The sequence below is a fragment of the Micrasema longulum genome, unplaced genomic scaffold (genome assembly GCF_059751315.1).
Source record: "Micrasema longulum isolate JH-2025_06_02 unplaced genomic scaffold, ASM5975131v1 h1tg002584l, whole genome shotgun sequence".
In the NCBI taxonomy this organism is placed as follows: Eukaryota; Metazoa; Arthropoda; class Insecta; order Trichoptera; family Brachycentridae; genus Micrasema; species Micrasema longulum.
The window spans coordinates 44266-62575 of NW_028279720.1; the positions used below are offsets into that span (position 1 = coordinate 44266).

Here is an 18310-nt window from a genome sequence, read left to right on the forward strand (position 1 = left end):
AGCGCCCTTGAGGTGATTTTCACAAAAATGTCGCTTTATAAATGATCTAACAATAACTATAATATCAAACTGCTACGTAATATTTTAGCCGGCAGTAGATAAAGCCCTTTAAGCTTCAACTCTCGTGGGTGGTATAGATTTTAGGGCATTAAAAAAAAAGATTTAAATACTTCCCCAAGCACCTCTCATTCATGTAAGTAATGATTTTAAATAAATTAGATTCTATGGAACTGATGCTTTTTTTCGAGGCAAATGTCAGAAGCTCTAACTCCTCTTGCAATGAAAAATTAAGAAATGGTGGAGAAACTTGGTCATTGTTGCTAGCAGTTTGCATAGTCTCTTCAGCCGGAACAGAAAGTGGCACGTCGTCGTCATTATTTTTGGTCTTCGTATTATTTGTTTCTGATTAGTAACAGGACGTCTTGATGCTTTCCCTCATTCCTGATCGCGCGCACGCAATCTCAGAAAATCACGCAGGACGCTGTAACGGAATCTCGGTTTACTGAGATTGGAATTCTAGGAAAAGTTTTTGTTTTATGCCGAATCGTTTCATCTTGAATAAACTTCAATGAAATTACTACCAAATTATTTATTAAATAAACCATCAATTATTTTTATTTGACACTTAATATTATGTACGTATCGATTTATGTTCGCCGCCAAAGAATGCTTTATCAAAATAATAATTAAAAAATACTCTCAAAGGTTATCGAGGTTACCGAGTCGTCGTGTGATATTACCATAAATATTTATTTTTGCATACTATAATAATGCCATCTATCCACAGAAAAAAGTGAATTTAAACAACGTGGCAAAACCGACGCCTACGGTACATCATTGAAGTAAACAAACGAAACGGTTTTACCCATTCGTAAAACGTGGCAATAAGTACATTAAAAATATAAAATTATAGCAACAGAGATAGAGAAAACATTTTCTGAAAGAGAACATGGAATTCTAGGTATTTACAGCATTTATGTCTTTGGCTGGTTTAAGGGACCACTTTACACATCGTGTAACATTCATCATTCTACGTATTCTTCTAAGTTCCCTTCTCAGAAATGTTTTTCTCCTCTGTTGCAAAAAAAAAGATCTTAATAACTCCCTCTGGAGAGAAATCCAGCCTGTTTAAAAACATTTGGACGTACTAAAAACATTGTACAGGTAAACGTCGTTTTGTGCCGGTTCGATTAAGCCGATTTACAATTAAGCCGGTTGGTGCCGGCGTGGGATTATCCGGTTTGGCTGACACCAGGGGTGCTATTCTGAACCACTCTGAAGCACGAGAAAACAGTTTTTCTCGAGTATTTTGTATGTAAGTACTCGAGATAATACGGCCACAAGAGCATTTGGAATACCAGCCCAGGCGACAGTAGGCACCGCGATTCTAATAGCAGACACACTTTTACACGTTGTTTTATTCTATTACCGTGTACGCGAGCAGCCGATTGTGTGTGTTTGAAATTATTTCCGAGTTAGTTTTCGTTTTGTTTTTAAGAAAAATAACATGGTATGAAAATGTTTTTTTTTAATTGTTATTAAAATTTAAAAAATATTAAAATATTTGTAGTTTATGCTATTCTTCTGCAAGAAAGGAAGCAACAATCAAAGCAAATGAAATTGGATGCCTTTTTAAAAAAAGTGTTAACATTTAATTTCGTACCGACGATCTGGTAAGTTAGTATTTATTATAAAACAAACTTATTTATATCAAGAGATTATTATTTATTTTGTAAACGAATTTGAATTGTATTTATTAAATACATTTATAATTTATGTATAAAATAAACATATTAGATTGTTTTTAGAATTTTGACAGGTAACCTAACCTTATATCTTCCGTTATATTTGTGTTCATTTTACGCCGGTGTCTCTCGGAACGGAACCCGGCGTAAAACGACGTTTACCTGTACATTATAAATGTGTTAAAAATAGGACATATTTATTTATTTTACTTTTCGAACTAATTCATTTGCACAATGGTGGGCTTACTGCCAAATGGCAGGTTTTTCTAACCAATCAAGGTGACAATTACTGCGTATCTACCAGAAATATTATTAATTTATTAAAGTCTTCATGCAAATCAGTAAGATTAATTTCTTATAGGAAGTATATAATAATTTATGGAGCTATTTTTTGAGGAATAATACAAAAAAGTAGGAAGTTTATTTGTGTTTTCATATTTTTATCTCGTGTCCGGGGGAATTCAGAATATACGTAGTACGTAGGGTAAGATAAGGTATTTTTGCAGTATAGGTAATTTGGCAGTACTTTTTGAAACACATCGTACTAAATAACCTATCGCCATGCAAGCTTCGAAAACTCACCAAGAATGCAAAATATCTAAAATAAGACGAATAAACTTCAAAACACAGTTATCACACGCCACTGCCACACGCGCCTCCGCTGGCACAAAACATCGATCTGCGTGTCATTAATATGAACGGTTTGTTAATTTTCGAGAGATTTCATTGATTTAATTTACTCTATAACTCTAAAGCCATAACTTTTATAACATCATTAATTTATATTGGTTTGGTTAAGAAATAAGCACAGTTTTTTCATTCTGCATCTATTTTTTGAGAAAATGTTAACTATTGTGAAAATATAACTCTTTTTAATCTTAAAATTTTTAGTGCACGTTATAAGAAATTTTGAAAGGTAAATTTTTTTCGTTTTCTTTAAATTTTTGTATACCAAAATGTACTGTTATATTATGTATTATGACACATGCTATTGCCAAATTATATACCATTTTATATTTTAGGAAAATTTCGCTTTATTTTTCAGAACAACTTCCTCATACAATGACTAATAGGAGATTAAAACATAGAGAGAATGAGAGAATCAAACGTTCAAAGAGTCAAACGAAGAATAAAAATACTAAAATCCGTTTCAAAAACTGTAAATCTTAAAAAATATTCAGGTATTATGATGATTCAAATTTCATAGCTGCTATAAAAATGATTAAGGAACAGAAAATGACGATTCACAAAACATCTAAAGAGACAGGTATTCCGTACAATACACTAAAAAGATACTTGTCTGATTCTCACAACAAAGAACTTATTATACCAAAAATGGGTGGACCGTTTGCCTTACCAGTCAAAATCGAGCAACGTATTTTAGTTACATAATAGAAAGGCAGCAGCTAGGTTTTGGATTAACTGTATTGCAGGTGAGAAGGCTTGCGTATGACTTAGCAGAGTCCGTAAATAGAAATAGGCAGAACTTTTTTAATACTGATAAGAAATCGGCTAGATAATCGTGGTGGATGAAGTTCAAAGAACGATATGGATTAACTCTACGGGTACCGGAGAACCTGTCGGCGTGCAGGACTTCAATGGCCAATCCAGTCATGATAAAGGATTACTTTACAAAGTTAAATAATTTATTGTCAAAATTGGGGATCAAACATGAGGCTTATTTAATTTGGAACGTTGATGAAACAGGTTTGAAATATGTCGTCAAACCAAACAAAATTGCGTCAGATTGGAAAGCGCTATGTTTATAAAAGAACATACGCTGAACACGGAGAACTTCATACATTGGTAGGTTGTGCATGAGCAGATGATTCTTGGCTTCTACCTTTCATCATTTTTAAGGGCGTGAGGTTTAATGATGCCCTCAAAAAAGATTCTTTGCCAAATCCCGTCACCAGACTTTCAGTAAAGAGGTTGATAAATTCTGCATTAATTAAAGAATGGTTCAGATTTTTCATATTCAATATCTCTTCGGAAAATCGGTTGTATTAATGATGGACTCCCACAGTTCCCATATTGGACTCAACATAATAAATTTGGGAAAAGAAAACCAAATTCACTTGATGATATTTCCAGCCCACACCAGTCATCTGTTACAGCACCTTGACGTTGGAGTCTACAGATCATTGAAGAGCAAAGAGGAACAAATTTTGGATCAATACACTTTGGACCACCCTTACGGAAAATCAGGTATAATTTTTATCACCTCTTTTATCCAGCATTTATTAAGAATATTTATAGATCAAACATTATGAATGCATTTAAAAAAAGCTGGTGCATGTCCGTTTAATGATAACGCTGTGTCTTCTGAAGCCTTGGCTCTTTCGAAACTAACAGAAAGAACAAATAGTTTTCTTGAAGCTTCGCATATTTCAGATCAAGCTGAAAATGTTAAGAACATAACTGAAGAAATTGATGACCCTGTATTTCAGGATGCTTTTGCGCCTTGCCATCGGGCTCGTTCTGTGAGTGTGCAATAAAAAAAATGCGTATTGATGGTTTACCTTATTGCATCAAAAATTTTTGAGACTAATTTTGGTGTTTTTCTTTATCGGGTATCGCAGCTAAAAGCATTATTGGGAATTAATTCCCTTTTATGGCCAGGAAATAGACCAGATTTGAACATAATAGAACATCTATGGGCCGTAATAAGAAAAAAAAAACAGTTTAAAGCATAACAATCAAAGGATAAATTCATTTCTAAATGTTCTTTGTCTCGAATAGAAAAACTTTCAAAACTTTTTGTAACGTCAAAATTAGTGTTTCATTAATGTAAAGTATGCATATAGGTATGCTTATAAGCATAGAATTAAAAATAGTCCAGAAGGAGCGTAGAATCATATTTGAATACATCGGACTGTGTCCAATAATTCCCCCACTATGCCGCACTTTTGCCGCGTGCATTCGTGGTACCGCTGCGTAATGTTGCACGATGGGAAAAATATAATTGTAACACAAATGTAAGGTAAAAAAAGGCAATCTGTTAATTTCTCTAAAATTTTATTGTCCAAAAAATATTGATTGACGAAACAAAGTAGATAAGTAAAGGGTTATTTAATAAGAGTAATTGAATTAATAAACTATAAACTTAAAATTTAAAACAAATTTTATTTGACATAAAACGGATATTTTTATATCATGTTAAAAAATATTTATTTTTTTAAAGATAATGTCGGTTAAATGTCCACGATAGAGTTGTTTAATCCGAGATCCAATTTTCATTAGGTCTCTCATTAGATGAGCAAAGTAGGGTAAAAAAATGTACAACCCTAGCAACACTAACGAAATGTTTATTTTGTTTCTTCGATAATCTGACAGATGGAAAAATAATTCCATTTTTAAGTAATGCATTTGCTACATACACATTCATTTGCTAATTACACATGAAATGTGATTTCATCCTGTTTCTTTAAGATCCTAGTAGTATTTCTACACTTTAAAACGACGCAACACGGCATAGGTGAATTAAAATCAGGAGTTGCATACTGAGCGACATCTACTAAGAAACTAATGGGTCAAAACGTAAACCTACTCATTTATGAGTAGTTTAGTCGCCTTCGAAATGTGTTGTGTTGTGTGTGTCCGAAAATGTGTTAGAATGGAACGGAAAAAATAAATAAATATCTAAATTCTATTTTGTACGGGTTCGGCTATTTATGTTGCCGGCAATGTATGTGGAACGTGATCTGTCTCTCTCTTTTTTCCAAGCTGTCGAGGGCGGCGCAATATTTCCTATATCTTAGATTAGTTAGAATAGGAAAAACGCGTCTATTTATTATGCGTCATTGGTAAAATCACCATGATTTTGAAATATTTCCATGTAATTGTATATCGCACAGCCGCAATCGATCCGAGTGATCGTAAAGTAAAATCGAAGTAGGAATGGACAACCCTACGAGAAATTTGACAGATACGTCGCGCGTCGGGTCGTCAGGAGTCGTTCATTATCAGCATTATGTTTATGTTTCTTGGTTATGTCAGCTGTCAAAATAGCTAGATGTCAATAAATGAGTCAGTGTACGTCTACTCAGGTGATTGTGCGGTTTGAAACTAAATCAAGTTCCTAGCGCAAAATGAATTACAAATCCAAACTAATTTTCCTAACATTTTTAATTTGTGCGAGCAGCAGTAAGTTTCTGATTTTGTATTAGAATGCAAGTTTTTACTTTTTGTGTATGAAGCGGTATTTTTAATATAAGGGATTAGTGAACATACTATTTTCTCCGCGTCTGTACAGCCCGCGTCTAAAAATAGTCTCCAAAATAGAATATTACAAGTTCCGAGTGGAATTCGTGAAGTAAACAATGGAAGGTAAATAAAGACGAAAGTTTCTATTAGATGCATCCTAACCAAAGTGCAAATAGTAAACACTAACCTATATTTATCATTTAGGTAATAAATGATTACACCTACACTTAAGAAGATTACTGTCACATCGTACATTCGTGAATGTTTATTATCTCTCGTGTGTTAATCTTTTTAATCTTGTTTTTTTCATTACGCGTAATCGCGGTACGAATTTTAGTGACGCGCAGAATCCGAAAAATCGATCTTTCGATTTTCGATAGCCCATAGCCGCTGTTAATTATTAATGATTTACTTAAACTTTTATTTGCTGTTAATTTTACGTGAAATACAGAAATCAATGAAAAATTATACTCATTTATTAGTCCGCATACTTAAAAAAATAAAAATACGCATTTTACAACAAATTGAACAAATTTGTGGAATATTTTAATTAAGTTATATCGGATAAAAGGCCGCCATTAGATTTTAAAGACGGATTTGAACATGATTCTATTCGATTTCTTATTCGATAATTTGTTCATTTTCTGATTAAAATCTGCGCTTGCGTATCTTTAATGGGGATGTTCAGTGGTTTAAAAAATCTTAATGGACTTATAAACTAAGCCAAAATTTAAACCAAAAAATATGTAGCGTATTATTTATTTATTTATTTTTATTTGTTAAAAGAAAACAACATCCATTGTTACAAAAAAGATACAATATTTAAAAATAAACCAAAGTTATAGGCCAATTATAGTTTTCTAAATAAATGTAAATACAATGCAAAAAAATAAGAAAAAAGCGTACCCGTGAAAAGCTATTCCGTATAATTCCACTTGTAAAAAAATAAAATACAGCGATAATAATGAAAAATAACAAAATATTTTTTTTTGTTTACTTAAAAAAATTCTTTCATCAGCAGATGCATAAGGAGTAACCCTAGATCAGCCTTCCTTCCTTTCTTCTCTCAAACAAGAGAAAATAAATAATATAATATAATATAAAATGAAAGTATACAAAAAATAAAGCATGTAAAACCTTTTTAAATAGGTACAGTTAGATTAAATTATAATTATTATTTGCAATTAAGTTTCAAGCGTTTTCTTTATAGTGATGAAATATATGTCGATTTCAGAAAAAAACGTAATAATTTAGGATTCTAGGAAAAGTTTTTAAATTTTTATTTTAGGGAATAACCCGCTAAGCCTCTATTATGAGGCTTGTCAGCAGGTGCAATATAGGGGATATGGAAGTAGGTAATGAAAAATACACCACGCATGCATTCTTATTGTTGTTTGTGCTTGAAATACCGACATGAAACAATTGTTGCAGCCGAGTTGTACGTTGAGGGATTCGATTTCAATTTTCTCAAGCAGTTGTGGGCATTCTATTGGTCCGTCATGTTATTAACTATTGTGTAAAGGAATACGGTATCAGTTATGGTTTTTGTAGATGGCAAGGTATCGATTTTGTGATGTACAACAGATTCTTCATAGTTGTTGAAATGTAAATTTTGACGTTAGTTTAGGTGCTTCAAATTTTTTTTTGAATCCTTTTAAATCTTAAAATATATTTGGAATGTTGGGGAGACTAGACTGTGGAGCAATATACTGCGTATATGTGCAAAATATAATGTTTTTAGTGTCTATGGATTGTTAAAAGGCTTACAGACACTTATGATGAAGTTTGTAAGCTTTGCTTGTTCTTCATATGTCAATTTTTATCTAAGTATACACAAAGGTCGCGAATACAGTCTACTTCGGTAATTGTGCATGAATTTATATGATAAATGGATGGTTTTATAATTTAGTTTCCGGTAAAGGTTACTTTGTAGCATTCGGAGACATTTAAATAAAGGTAGTTATCATCGCCGTATTTAACGACCCTCTCTTTGAAGGTCGTTAATATTTTCTGAAGATTAAATTTTGGGGAAAATTTTCATATCATCAGCGTACAGGGAAAAATGGCAAATTCAAAGCAGTAATAAATATTATTTATGTAAACATCGAAAAGAAGAGGATCCAAAATCGGTTCCTGGGGAATTCCCGAAGAAGCGCATTTAAATTAAGATACAAAACCTGCCACAACTACGTATTGAAGTCTTTTTTCGATGTAAGAGCAAAATCATCTATGTAGATCGCCGTGAATTCCAATCAGTTTTATTTTTTCTTTAAGAACCATGTGGCAAACTGTCGGCTGCTTAGAAAATTCCGTGTTCAGAACGTCAACCTGTGTTCGTTTGTCCATATTTTTATGAACGTAGTCAGTAAAATGCACTAGATTGGTTTAAACAGATCTTCCACGAACAATGAACATAATATCGGCGCCATGATTTTTAAAAGTTTTGTATTCCTAAAACTACTCCGCGTGTGACGTCTCAAGTCTCAAGATTCAACCACAGACTTTCCTCGTTGTGTAAAACATTTAAATAGTTATTTAAAAAAGAAATAAGTTTTCTCTGTGGGGTTGTGCTGTTAAATTTTCAATTATAATTCTTCTGGAATGAGCGCTTTACGCATTAAGTTGATTGTGTATTATGCTTATTCGTATAATTTTTGTTCTTGTTTCTGATAAAAATGGTTTAATAATTGCATTTACAGTGAATTGATAAATGTTTCAGGTAATGGCGATGGCGGTGCGGAATTCTTAAGATCTCCGCCAAGTACTACCGATTTCTTTCCAAATATCAAAGATAACCTAACAAAAGTGACTTGGGCACATGCTGTGAACAACGCAAGTTATCTAAATGAAGTGTTGAAAGGTATTATATGCATGTATTATAATATATTGTTATAAACTTAAACATATCACGTTGTATGAAAACTTGCTAATTTTTATTTATTTTTTGTATAAAGTTTATGAAACAGTCTTTATTCATACTTACTTAATTACATACGTTTCCCATTATGTACACGAAAAATATTAATGTGGACAATAATGAAGAGTGACATCTTACAATAACTACTTTTTAAATAAATATATACAGGATGTTCGCCGGGAGGGTTTGCTACTTTGTTTAGCCGCCATTTTGGTAAATATGATTTTTGACAGTTCACATTTGACAGTTGTGAGGTATAGACGTGGAAAATTTATTACGAAAAAATATTTGTATAAATATTAAAATATTCTAATATCCTCCGTTGCATTAGATCTATAAACCATGACAAATAACATACGAAAATGCTACCTAATCTTAAAAGTATAACTATTGTGTATTAATAGCGAGGTGATCTACGATTTAAATTTCACATCAGTTCGCATCTCATCATGGTATTCTAATTCTAGATACCATAATTATCTAGTGGAGCCAAGATAATTTATATTAATTCAAAATGAATACATTTTCATGCAATTCCAGTACATACACATACAAATGACTATTTATTTGTAAGGGTTTCCCGAACGTTCAATTGTCGGTTCATTATTACTCCAATTGTTTTAATTAAGTATTGTTCGGACTGTTTGGTCAACAGAGCGCCTTAATTGGAATTTTAATACGGATGATCTCACAGCACGAATAAATTATATCATTACGCCCATAAAGTGATACGAAAGTGTGCATTCAGTATACTGCACGCAAGATTATAAATACTAGTAATGTTACAAAATACCCATTCTAAAAATAAGCTACTTTTAATTTTATCGTCGCGTCTTCCGCACAGTTAGTTGTATTTAATATTATAATATAGATATCAGAAATAACGTTTTATTCACCATTACTACTTAGGGACCTCTACCTTTAATAATTACATCGTTCTCGCGTGTTGTGGAGTGATGTGTTGGGGAGCTATCTGGCGAGGATCGCTTCTATGGATATTGTACTGGCAGAATAATATTTCTCTAGTGTGTATTATTATTTATGATACTCTCGTAATGGAAAAAAATATATAACCATATTAGTATACAAATACATAAGTGATTTAAAGAGTAAAAATAAATTTAAGGGAATTCATTGCAACAGCTGTATTAATAAGTATTTTCGTGACTTATTTGAATTTGACAGCAAAGCTCGCGAGAGTTGTTAGCTTTATTTTAGACACCAGACATCTGGCACCTGCAAGGTAGATAGGTATGTAAAATAATAAAATAACTAATCAATAAAAAGTCAATACATCTTTTGAGCTTTTCGACGCAACTTTCGTTTTTTTTTGACTTCGTAGTTTTAAATTAGTAACCCCTAACTTACCGGCGCAAATTATGTAGAAAGTAATAAGCTGCGAGTCAGAAAATGAAACCTAAACTATCATACAAAAATTGACCCTTTTAATATGTGTCACCCTCAAAATAATAACGCTATAGAGCCCCCTATACGAACAAAAATCAAAGGATTATCAACCATGAAGTTAGCCATAGTTAATAGCAAAAAATGGGGCGTTGGTATTCAGGTCGAGCATCGCAACCGCAGCGACGAAACCGCCCGCTACACGTCTGTTGTTAAACCAAAAATTTCCAACACTGTTGTTCTATGCGAAAGGGCGTCTCTACAGATGTAGCGCATTATTTATTTATTTATTTTATTTTATTTATTTTATTTTATTTGGGATTTTTACAGCTATTACATAAACAAAATAAGTAGAAAAATCTTAACAATGCCGAAGCCAATTAAAAAAATCCACCGTAAATATAATGACACATAATATATAAAAAAATAAGTTTAGTAATTGTATTTGTGTGACGTTTGTATTCATGTGTATGTGAATGTGTGAATGAATGAGGGAGAGGATACATGTGCGAATGAGGGAGAGGGTGCGTGTGTGTGGGTGCGTAAGTATAAAAAAATAATTGTTTAAAACTTGTAAATTGTATTAAAAATCGTACAATAAAGAGCTTAGGAAAAAGTTAGAAACCTTTTTGTTAAAATTCAAATGACGAAATGATATAAATTGAATTTTTTTTAAAGTATGTTAAATTTCAAAACCGTATTCTGAAAGAAAAAAAAAGCATTTTATTTTAAAATTTAACTGATACGCATCGAATGAATAATGTGCGACAAGTCCTATATAATACGGTAGGTAACCACAAAATGCAGTAAATACGAAATAATGACAACAATAAAATAAGGTTTGACAATACGCGAACGTTGATTCAAAACGAACACACAAATGCATATTATATGCACCTACATAATATATAAATAAGAATAACATATAAGTTTAATAGAAATGATTCGGATTATAAAAATCAGGTGTCACAAACAGTTGGCCCGCAGTACGGGGATACATAATTATATTAAAAGATCTTCTCACTATAAAACTTATATTTGTTCAGGGATAGAGAGCAACGGAGAGGAAGATGCGGACAAAGACAATATATTGCCTATGGCAGTTTTGATAAATTTAATATTTTTGGTAAATATATCTATGTCGTTAAATTTCCTGTTATACGTATCCATAATACGGTTAATCGTAGCGTTTTTTGACGAATTTGTTCTGCATTTAGGTATGTGGAAAAGTTGTGTATAACGCGTTTGTCTCTGTGGTACCTTAAGATGAATGCGGGTAACCAATTCGGGGGTGTATAATTATTATGTATTATTACTCCGAGGTGTCACCATTGTAGACAGGAACTGGGCTCGCATGGAATATAAGAATTATAATATAGATAAAGAAAATTTGTTCAAAAATTAAACAAACTTCATACAGGGAATGCTTGGCTACAATAGTTTGGAGAAAAGAAGAAATGCATACTTGCTTATGTATTTTTTTTCGATTGATCCGTGGTATTACGATCAACATAGGTGTAAAGGAGATATTTTTTTTTAATGTTCCTAATGACTACCTTAGACATAGGCAGCTTAAGCTGTTTTATCTTCCTGCTTGCAGAACCAACTTGCCGATAGTAATGCCAGTAGGAAGAGCAATGTCTTTACTCAACTGTATCTCTTCGGATATTGACATCTTTCATATTAGTGAAAAAAAGTTCAGAGAGGATAGCATTCTTTCTCTATAATTGCTGGGTATATTTATTTTACCATTTTTGTATATTTAAATTTAAGTATTAATTTTTTCGTTTTATGTATGCATTAAAATATTGTGTAATGTACATAAACGTTTATAAAATAAAAAATAAAAAAAACAAAATTAAAAATTATGAAACCAATAAATTTTAAAAGAAAAAAAGTATTTAAAGATAATAGAACTAACGAATAATGTAGAATATTCTAATTTAATATGTATGTCACTTTAGCGACCTGCTCCGATGCTGTCAAAACTTAGATTCCCAGCAGTGTTCCACCATTTGGCTGCTTATAATATTTGGGCTGTTCCCCGGGCTTTCCTTGAGGTCTGCTATACGCTGTCGCAGCAATTCATCCTAGTGAAAAAGTCTAGCAGCAGCAAACATCCCACTTGCGCTACAATGTCGAGAAAGCTCGTGGTAGATCTACAACTATTGTTGTAGCACATTTTCATATCCTTAACACTTCGTTGGTTGTATTTACACCACAGCTTACCGGTGTATTGCTGCGTGCATAAAACCTGAAACAACCTTGTTTTTCCCTTCACGGAACATTGATAGAATCCTTGTGCTAGCATATTAGCTCGTGTACAATAATCTCGTTATTGTCGCTTTATATCAGAAAAGTCCGCGCAGTTTTCATCAAATACATGGCCTAAATATTTAAACGATTTTACTTTTTTGATTCGTGTGCGGTCAATCTTATACTGTTTTTTTGTTATATTATGCTGTTTTTAAATCTATCCCAAATTGAAATATTTTGATAAATTATAAAGACAAAAATATTCATTAATAAATACAAACAATATCGCGATATTCCGTGGGACCGTAAAATGTTCCCACTGAATTTCTCTTTTCACAAGTTTTAATGTTTTATTGTGTTGCGTAAGATTTTGGTGTGTAAATTTTTACGATCATCCACTGGCCATTACAATCTTCCATAAATAGGTGGTGAATGAAAACATGATTGTATTTGAGGACATTCACAGTTGTTGATAATGTGCCGGTGTCGAGTTTTGTCACGTACTAAGCCTGCCTATGCAAACATTTAAACAATATGCGTTACTGAAAAGGTGACGAACGTTTTAGGAGCGGGACCCAGTGTAGTCTACGCAAGTGCAGTGGTCCTAGCACAGGATGACATAGAAATATTTGTTTGATTTTCATTTGTATGGGACCGAATACAAATAATTATAAGTGCATAACCTGTTCGCTTACATTTTTCAGAGGTCAAAAAGTTCATTCATATTTTGTCATCCATTCTTTCAACATCCACGATTATTTATGAAATGACAATAGCGTCACTTAAAGCTGTAGTCTGGTAAAACGAACGCAAAATTAAGATATCGTTTTCGGTAAGGGCAGGTATGAAGGTCATAAAAACGTAAATAAGATGTTGTTTTAAATTAAATATTACAACCAGAATAATCTTCTTTTAAAAAATAAAAGATAATACAATTCTATAAAAAAGATTTCAACGAAAGCATTTCAATAAACTTTATTTTTTAAGTATTACCGAAGGCATAATTTTACGTAGAAATAAAAGAAAATGTAAGTGATTTAAAAATAAATTTAATATTTTTTGTATTTCTTTTTAAAATCAAAAAATTAAAATTTGGTTTCGACCACTTTCATGTCTAACTTATTGTCTTTAAATTATTACAATAAATTTTAGTTCAAGTCTTTATTGAAATCCCAGATACCTAAGTTTAGTCTAAATTTGAAATGGCGTAATTTGCCGGTCTAAAAGTAATTATATTTTGGTTACATAAAACTTTTATGTTTATTTTTTAACAGAAATATATTTAAAAAATATTGTTTTTATCTAATTTATGTTTTTTATTTTTTTATTTTTGCGCGATTAAAAAAAAACATTCGTTATAAAATGGCAAAATCGTATGATTTCCTAATTTTGCGTTCGTTTTACCAGACTTCAGCCTTAAAATAGCAGTTTACATGTGGACAATACAATGTATATGACAATATCGTCTTGTCCCAGTTCCATGAACAGCCTCGACCGGGTGGAACAACGCTGGGACAATACGAATATTTGGCCGCAGTTCACACGTAAGCGCTGTGAAAATGAATACACGTCGGTATTTATTACGAGCGAGTTCACGAAAAATGGAATTGGAATTGTTAATAAACGAACTAAATAATAAAAATGTTTTTTTTCTGCTTCCATTTTCGGCAGAAAAAATGTGCGGGAGCGACACATTCAAGTCGAGCAAATCACTATTGTCGCAAGGTCCTGTCCGTGCGTGTTCACACGAGGACAATGCGGCCGCGCGCGGTGATGGGGGTAATTATTGTTTCGCGGAGATAGCCGTCTATCTCAGTAGCGATGTTACGGAACGAATTTTTGTCCTACAAATAGCTGTTTACACGTGGACCATGATTGAGTCCTGGGATAAATCAATATTGTATTGTCCACGTGTAAACACCTTATTCTAACGAATGGTATTAAGGCGTCGATGTCGCTTGGTCCTGTCGTGGCGCATTTAATTGTCAAAATGTCGCGTGTTTTTCGGATTTGAGTATCTATTTATGGTCCATTGTAAATATTAAAAATCATATTTAATGGTTAATAAATATCCTCCCCATGTTTTGAATTCGTTAACTCCCCGCATTTAAAATATAAGAATACATTCCACCTTAACTCAAATCAGTATTAAACAAATTATATTATTTATTGAATTAGCATTCACTTCGTCACTCTTTATGATGTATTATTATTCAAATAAAAACGTTGTTAATGTTTCGCGTATATTTTATTAAAATAGTACAACTGTAGTTTAGTGCAGTTCAGGGAGAGCACTCCTCTTACCGACGGGTGATACAAAACGAATATTATAAATACAGAATATTGTTCATAGTGTAATCATAGAATCTACACAAAAACAAACAAACAAATTAGTGGTAGGACGCTGGATTGGTGGGTGGTTATTCTATTTATCTAGCATATACATATATGGGTACAAGTCATTTTTTTTTTAGATTTGATGAACTAAATTCCGCTTAACATTATTTTGCCTCATATCATTTTTCCTTATCTCTCTTCAAGACTAGTTTTTATTTTTATTATAATTAAACAAATATATCAATTTGAAAATCTGTACTAACGGAATAGTCGTGTTTTGTAATAGTACTTTAAAAAACACTTCATTGTATTTAATTTTGGTAGTAAAAAGAACATAGCCACAAGGTTTGAGCACATGACTCTTGAATTGATAAGTCTGTTAATAAAAATACGTATTTCCGTCGTAGTAACGACATTTATTCAAGTAGGTTAAAGAATCCTTTGGGAAATGTTGATTACCAGATATGCTACAATTTTCAAAAGAAAACGTCGTATAAAAATTGGTTTCAAAGGAGATTTCAGATATTTTTTACTTGGGTCTTTTTACTCCTAAAACGACGATTTGCGTTTTGTAGATGATAAAATAATTATTAAAGATATTATTCTAAAATAATATATGGATTCCAGCTAGATTTTTTTTTTCAGTTTCAGTGCTGCAGAGCAGCGTTTATTTTATAATTTAAAAAAATACATACAATCATTTGTTACCCACTAAGTCTAAAGACTTTTCGGTGGGACACATTTTTTTTATGACATGGTTTATATTACATTTATTTATTTATATTTTACAAATTTATTTATAAACAGGCACTATAAAGTATCTAGAAGATATTTCTTCAGTTCTTTTTTTTTCATTTGAAGATCTTTCATGTTAATGATGGTTTGTGGGAGATCATTGAACAATCTTGGAACAACGCAATTTAATGTTCGCTCTCCGAAGTAATTTGTAATTCGGGGAACAAACAGGGAGCCCTTAGTTTTTAATCTAGTGTTGTGAGTGTGGGAAATTCTTTTTTTATATTCCGGATCAACAAAGTGATCTACAATCAATTTGTAGTCACAAAGTTGTTTTACCGGCAGGACATTACATAATTAAAAATATACACCTTCGCCCATATGTTTCGCCTCACGGATTATGCTATCCGGTACAATCCCCCTCAACAGTCTCACCTGAATATCATAAATTTTACCCAGATGAGACTGGAAGGTGAGACCCCAGACACGCACTCCGTAAGATATAATGGATTCAATGAGCGAGGTATATATGTATCTTAACGTTTTGAAAGGGAGTTAATTAATTTTAACATTTGGCTTTACTACATTATTGGAAAATCTTTGTCGTAATAGAGAGGAGCATTTTGTTTGGCTGTATGAAATTAAAACTCGAACAATGTTAGCAGCAAATACGATCGCTCGCATACCTATTCGATTGTAAACGCTTTCGTTCGGTTGGATTTGTGTATAGCGGTCTCCCATATCAATTCCATTGTTCAACATTCAACACGCCTCATATTCTAAAGGCACTTATCTCATACCACAAACCTCAGTGGTTTATAATCATTCCGTTCCATGTCCGGGAAAAGGATTCAGCGGTTATAAAGTTTTATGTGAAGGAATAAAAAGAATGTCTTAGAAACCCTTTCAACGATAATTATAAGGGATTGTTCTTTTTTTAATTAGTTTGGTCATATAGAACACCCATTAGCGCCATATCATAAAATGCAGTTCTCGCTATAAAAATGAAGGATTGACGTAGTTAAGCTCGAGTTCTAGTGAGGGATTACTTTTGTTTGCGTGGAAAATTTTCTTGACATAAAAAATATACAAAAACAAAATAAAAAAAAACGATCACAGTCAAAATACTATCGGTTGTGTACGATTATTTTGAAAGTGGGCTGTATTATTACTATAGTCCTTAAAATAAAGCTTGATTAGAATAACAGGTGTCAAACTAATTTCATTACTGATGAGAAATTACTGATCACTGATCAAATCTATTTTATCAGTTATTTCATGCGATCATGAAACTCTTTTTCCGAAAATTGATATAAAAACGCAAAAAAGCCTATTATAGTGTGTTTAACACAATTATTCACCAAAAAATAAGATATTAATACTTTTTTTATGAACAACATCAAATGAATTATTTTTTTATTCGATCAATTTGTCCCATCACGTTTTTGCAAAATGATGTAACCCTGTAAGAACGTCGTTAATAATTAGGTTTATTTTAGTTTTAAAGCTGATTTTATATATTAATGTTGATATATGTGTCAAGCATTGTATTAAAAAAAAATAACACGCCAGAGACGAATGATTTTTCGTGTGTTAATATAAATAACTCCTTTGACGTTACTACAAAGTTATGTCGTCACTTTTTCTGACAAATGTCATTCTAATCAAGCTATATTTTAAGGACTATAGATTCAGTTAACTCATACTCAATAATCTAAAATCAAATCTATGAAATACTTTTTATCGCTCATTCTTTAACTACTAGTCTAAAAAAAAGTTGTATGTCTACCGATGTCTTCAGATATGACATGCCTTATTGTTTATAAGGCAAAAACATTATTATTAATTTTTATATTAATTCTTTAAAAACATTGTTTTTTTTATATATTTAATTCATTAATCACATTTTTCCAAAGTAGTGAATTAAGTTTTAAAATAAACAACTGCTTTTTATATATTTAAAAAAAATAAGTAATTAGTCTATGTGTTTCAGAAAGTAATCATGTGTCTTAGTTATCAGAAATATGAATGTACTAAAAATAAATTAATTCTATTCCGTTGCTGATAGTGTTTGTAGGTACAAAAAATACTTTATCGTTCTTGTATTTGTCTCTGAAATGCTTCGTGAAATAAAATATAGGTAATAATATTAATACTAACATCTAGCGATGATATTAAAAATATATATATTTTACAGGTTACAAAAAATTGTGCCTTCAACAATGACCGATCCTGTTTCGTGTTTTATCGGATAAAATCCTCGAAAATTCCATCTGACACGCGAGAAATGTACCTACCAAATATTAAGTCTAAGTTAATTCCGAACAGGTGGCGTAATGATGATTGAAGCCGACGTAGTGATGGGAACTCTAATAGATGATCCTAGCGGGACTCCCCAACCCGTCATGGGCCACCCGCCCAGTTCCACGTCCGACATTAGCCTCCAACAATTCCTGCACACGATCAACGAGGACAACCTTCACCCGGCCGTGACAATGAAGGGAGTTAAGCTGGATTTTAAGTCTATTCAAGTATTCGAGGAGTCCTTGGGCATAATAGACGCTCTCTACCGAAAGGTAGGAATGCGCTTCTGTAAAATATCCTGATTCATGGACACGCAAGGCTTATTATGACGCGCTCAATCCCAATGAATCACGTCCGGGAATTTATTACGCTGTAAAAAAAAGGAACCCGCAGATGCCATTAGAGA

General features: G+C 32.2%; 2 protein-coding genes across 4 annotated transcripts; both read left to right on the forward strand.

Annotated features, from left to right (window-relative positions):
• The first annotated feature begins 3757 nt into the window (after nucleotides 1-3757).
• On the forward strand, nucleotides 3758-4243 carry LOC148271920 (uncharacterized). Its single transcript, XM_088240755.1, has 2 exons — nucleotides 3758-3953; nucleotides 4077-4243. Exons 1-2 carry the CDS (start codon nucleotides 3758-3760, stop codon nucleotides 4241-4243), a joined length of 363 nt encoding a protein of 120 aa, XP_088096881.1.
• A 1418-nt stretch (nucleotides 4244-5661) lies between these two features.
• LOC148271921 (protein FAM151B) lies at nucleotides 5662-18302 on the forward strand. 3 transcript variants are annotated; one of them, XM_088240751.1, is made up of 3 exons: nucleotides 5662-5794; nucleotides 8671-8811; nucleotides 17929-18302. In XM_088240751.1, exons 1-3 carry the CDS (start codon nucleotides 5761-5763, stop codon nucleotides 18204-18206), a joined length of 453 nt encoding a protein of 150 aa, XP_088096877.1. In that variant the 5' UTR covers nucleotides 5662-5760; the 3' UTR covers nucleotides 18207-18302. The 3 variants fall into 3 exon arrangements, with proteins under 3 accessions (XP_088096877.1, XP_088096878.1, XP_088096876.1); XM_088240752.1 differs by having other exon boundaries at nucleotides 5663-6074; nucleotides 17929-18301; XM_088240750.1 differs by having other exon boundaries at nucleotides 5670-5891; nucleotides 17929-18298.
• The last annotated feature ends 8 nt before the right edge of the window (nucleotides 18303-18310 follow it).

What these genes read in the sequence shown, in the direction of transcription:
- LOC148271920 (XM_088240755.1), top strand. Translation starts at nt 3,758, where the DNA reads ATGGACTCCCACAGTTCCCATATTGGACTCAACATAATAAATTTGGGA. An exon ending in CCACCCTTACGGAAAATCAG is followed by an intron (nt 3,954 to 4,076) that starts GTATAATTTTTA and finishes TGTCTTCTGAAG; the next exon opens with CCTTGGCTCTTTCGAAACTA.
- LOC148271921 (XM_088240750.1), top strand. Translation starts at nt 5,837, where the DNA reads ATGAATTACAAATCCAAACTAATTTTCCTAACATTTTTAATTTGTGCG. An exon ending in TTTAATTTGTGCGAGCAGCA is followed by an intron (nt 5,892 to 8,670) that starts GTAAGTTTCTGA and finishes TAAATGTTTCAG; the next exon opens with GTAATGGCGATGGCGGTGCG. An exon ending in TCTAAATGAAGTGTTGAAAG is followed by an intron (nt 8,812 to 17,928) that starts GTATTATATGCA and finishes AATTCCGAACAG; the next exon opens with GTGGCGTAATGATGATTGAA.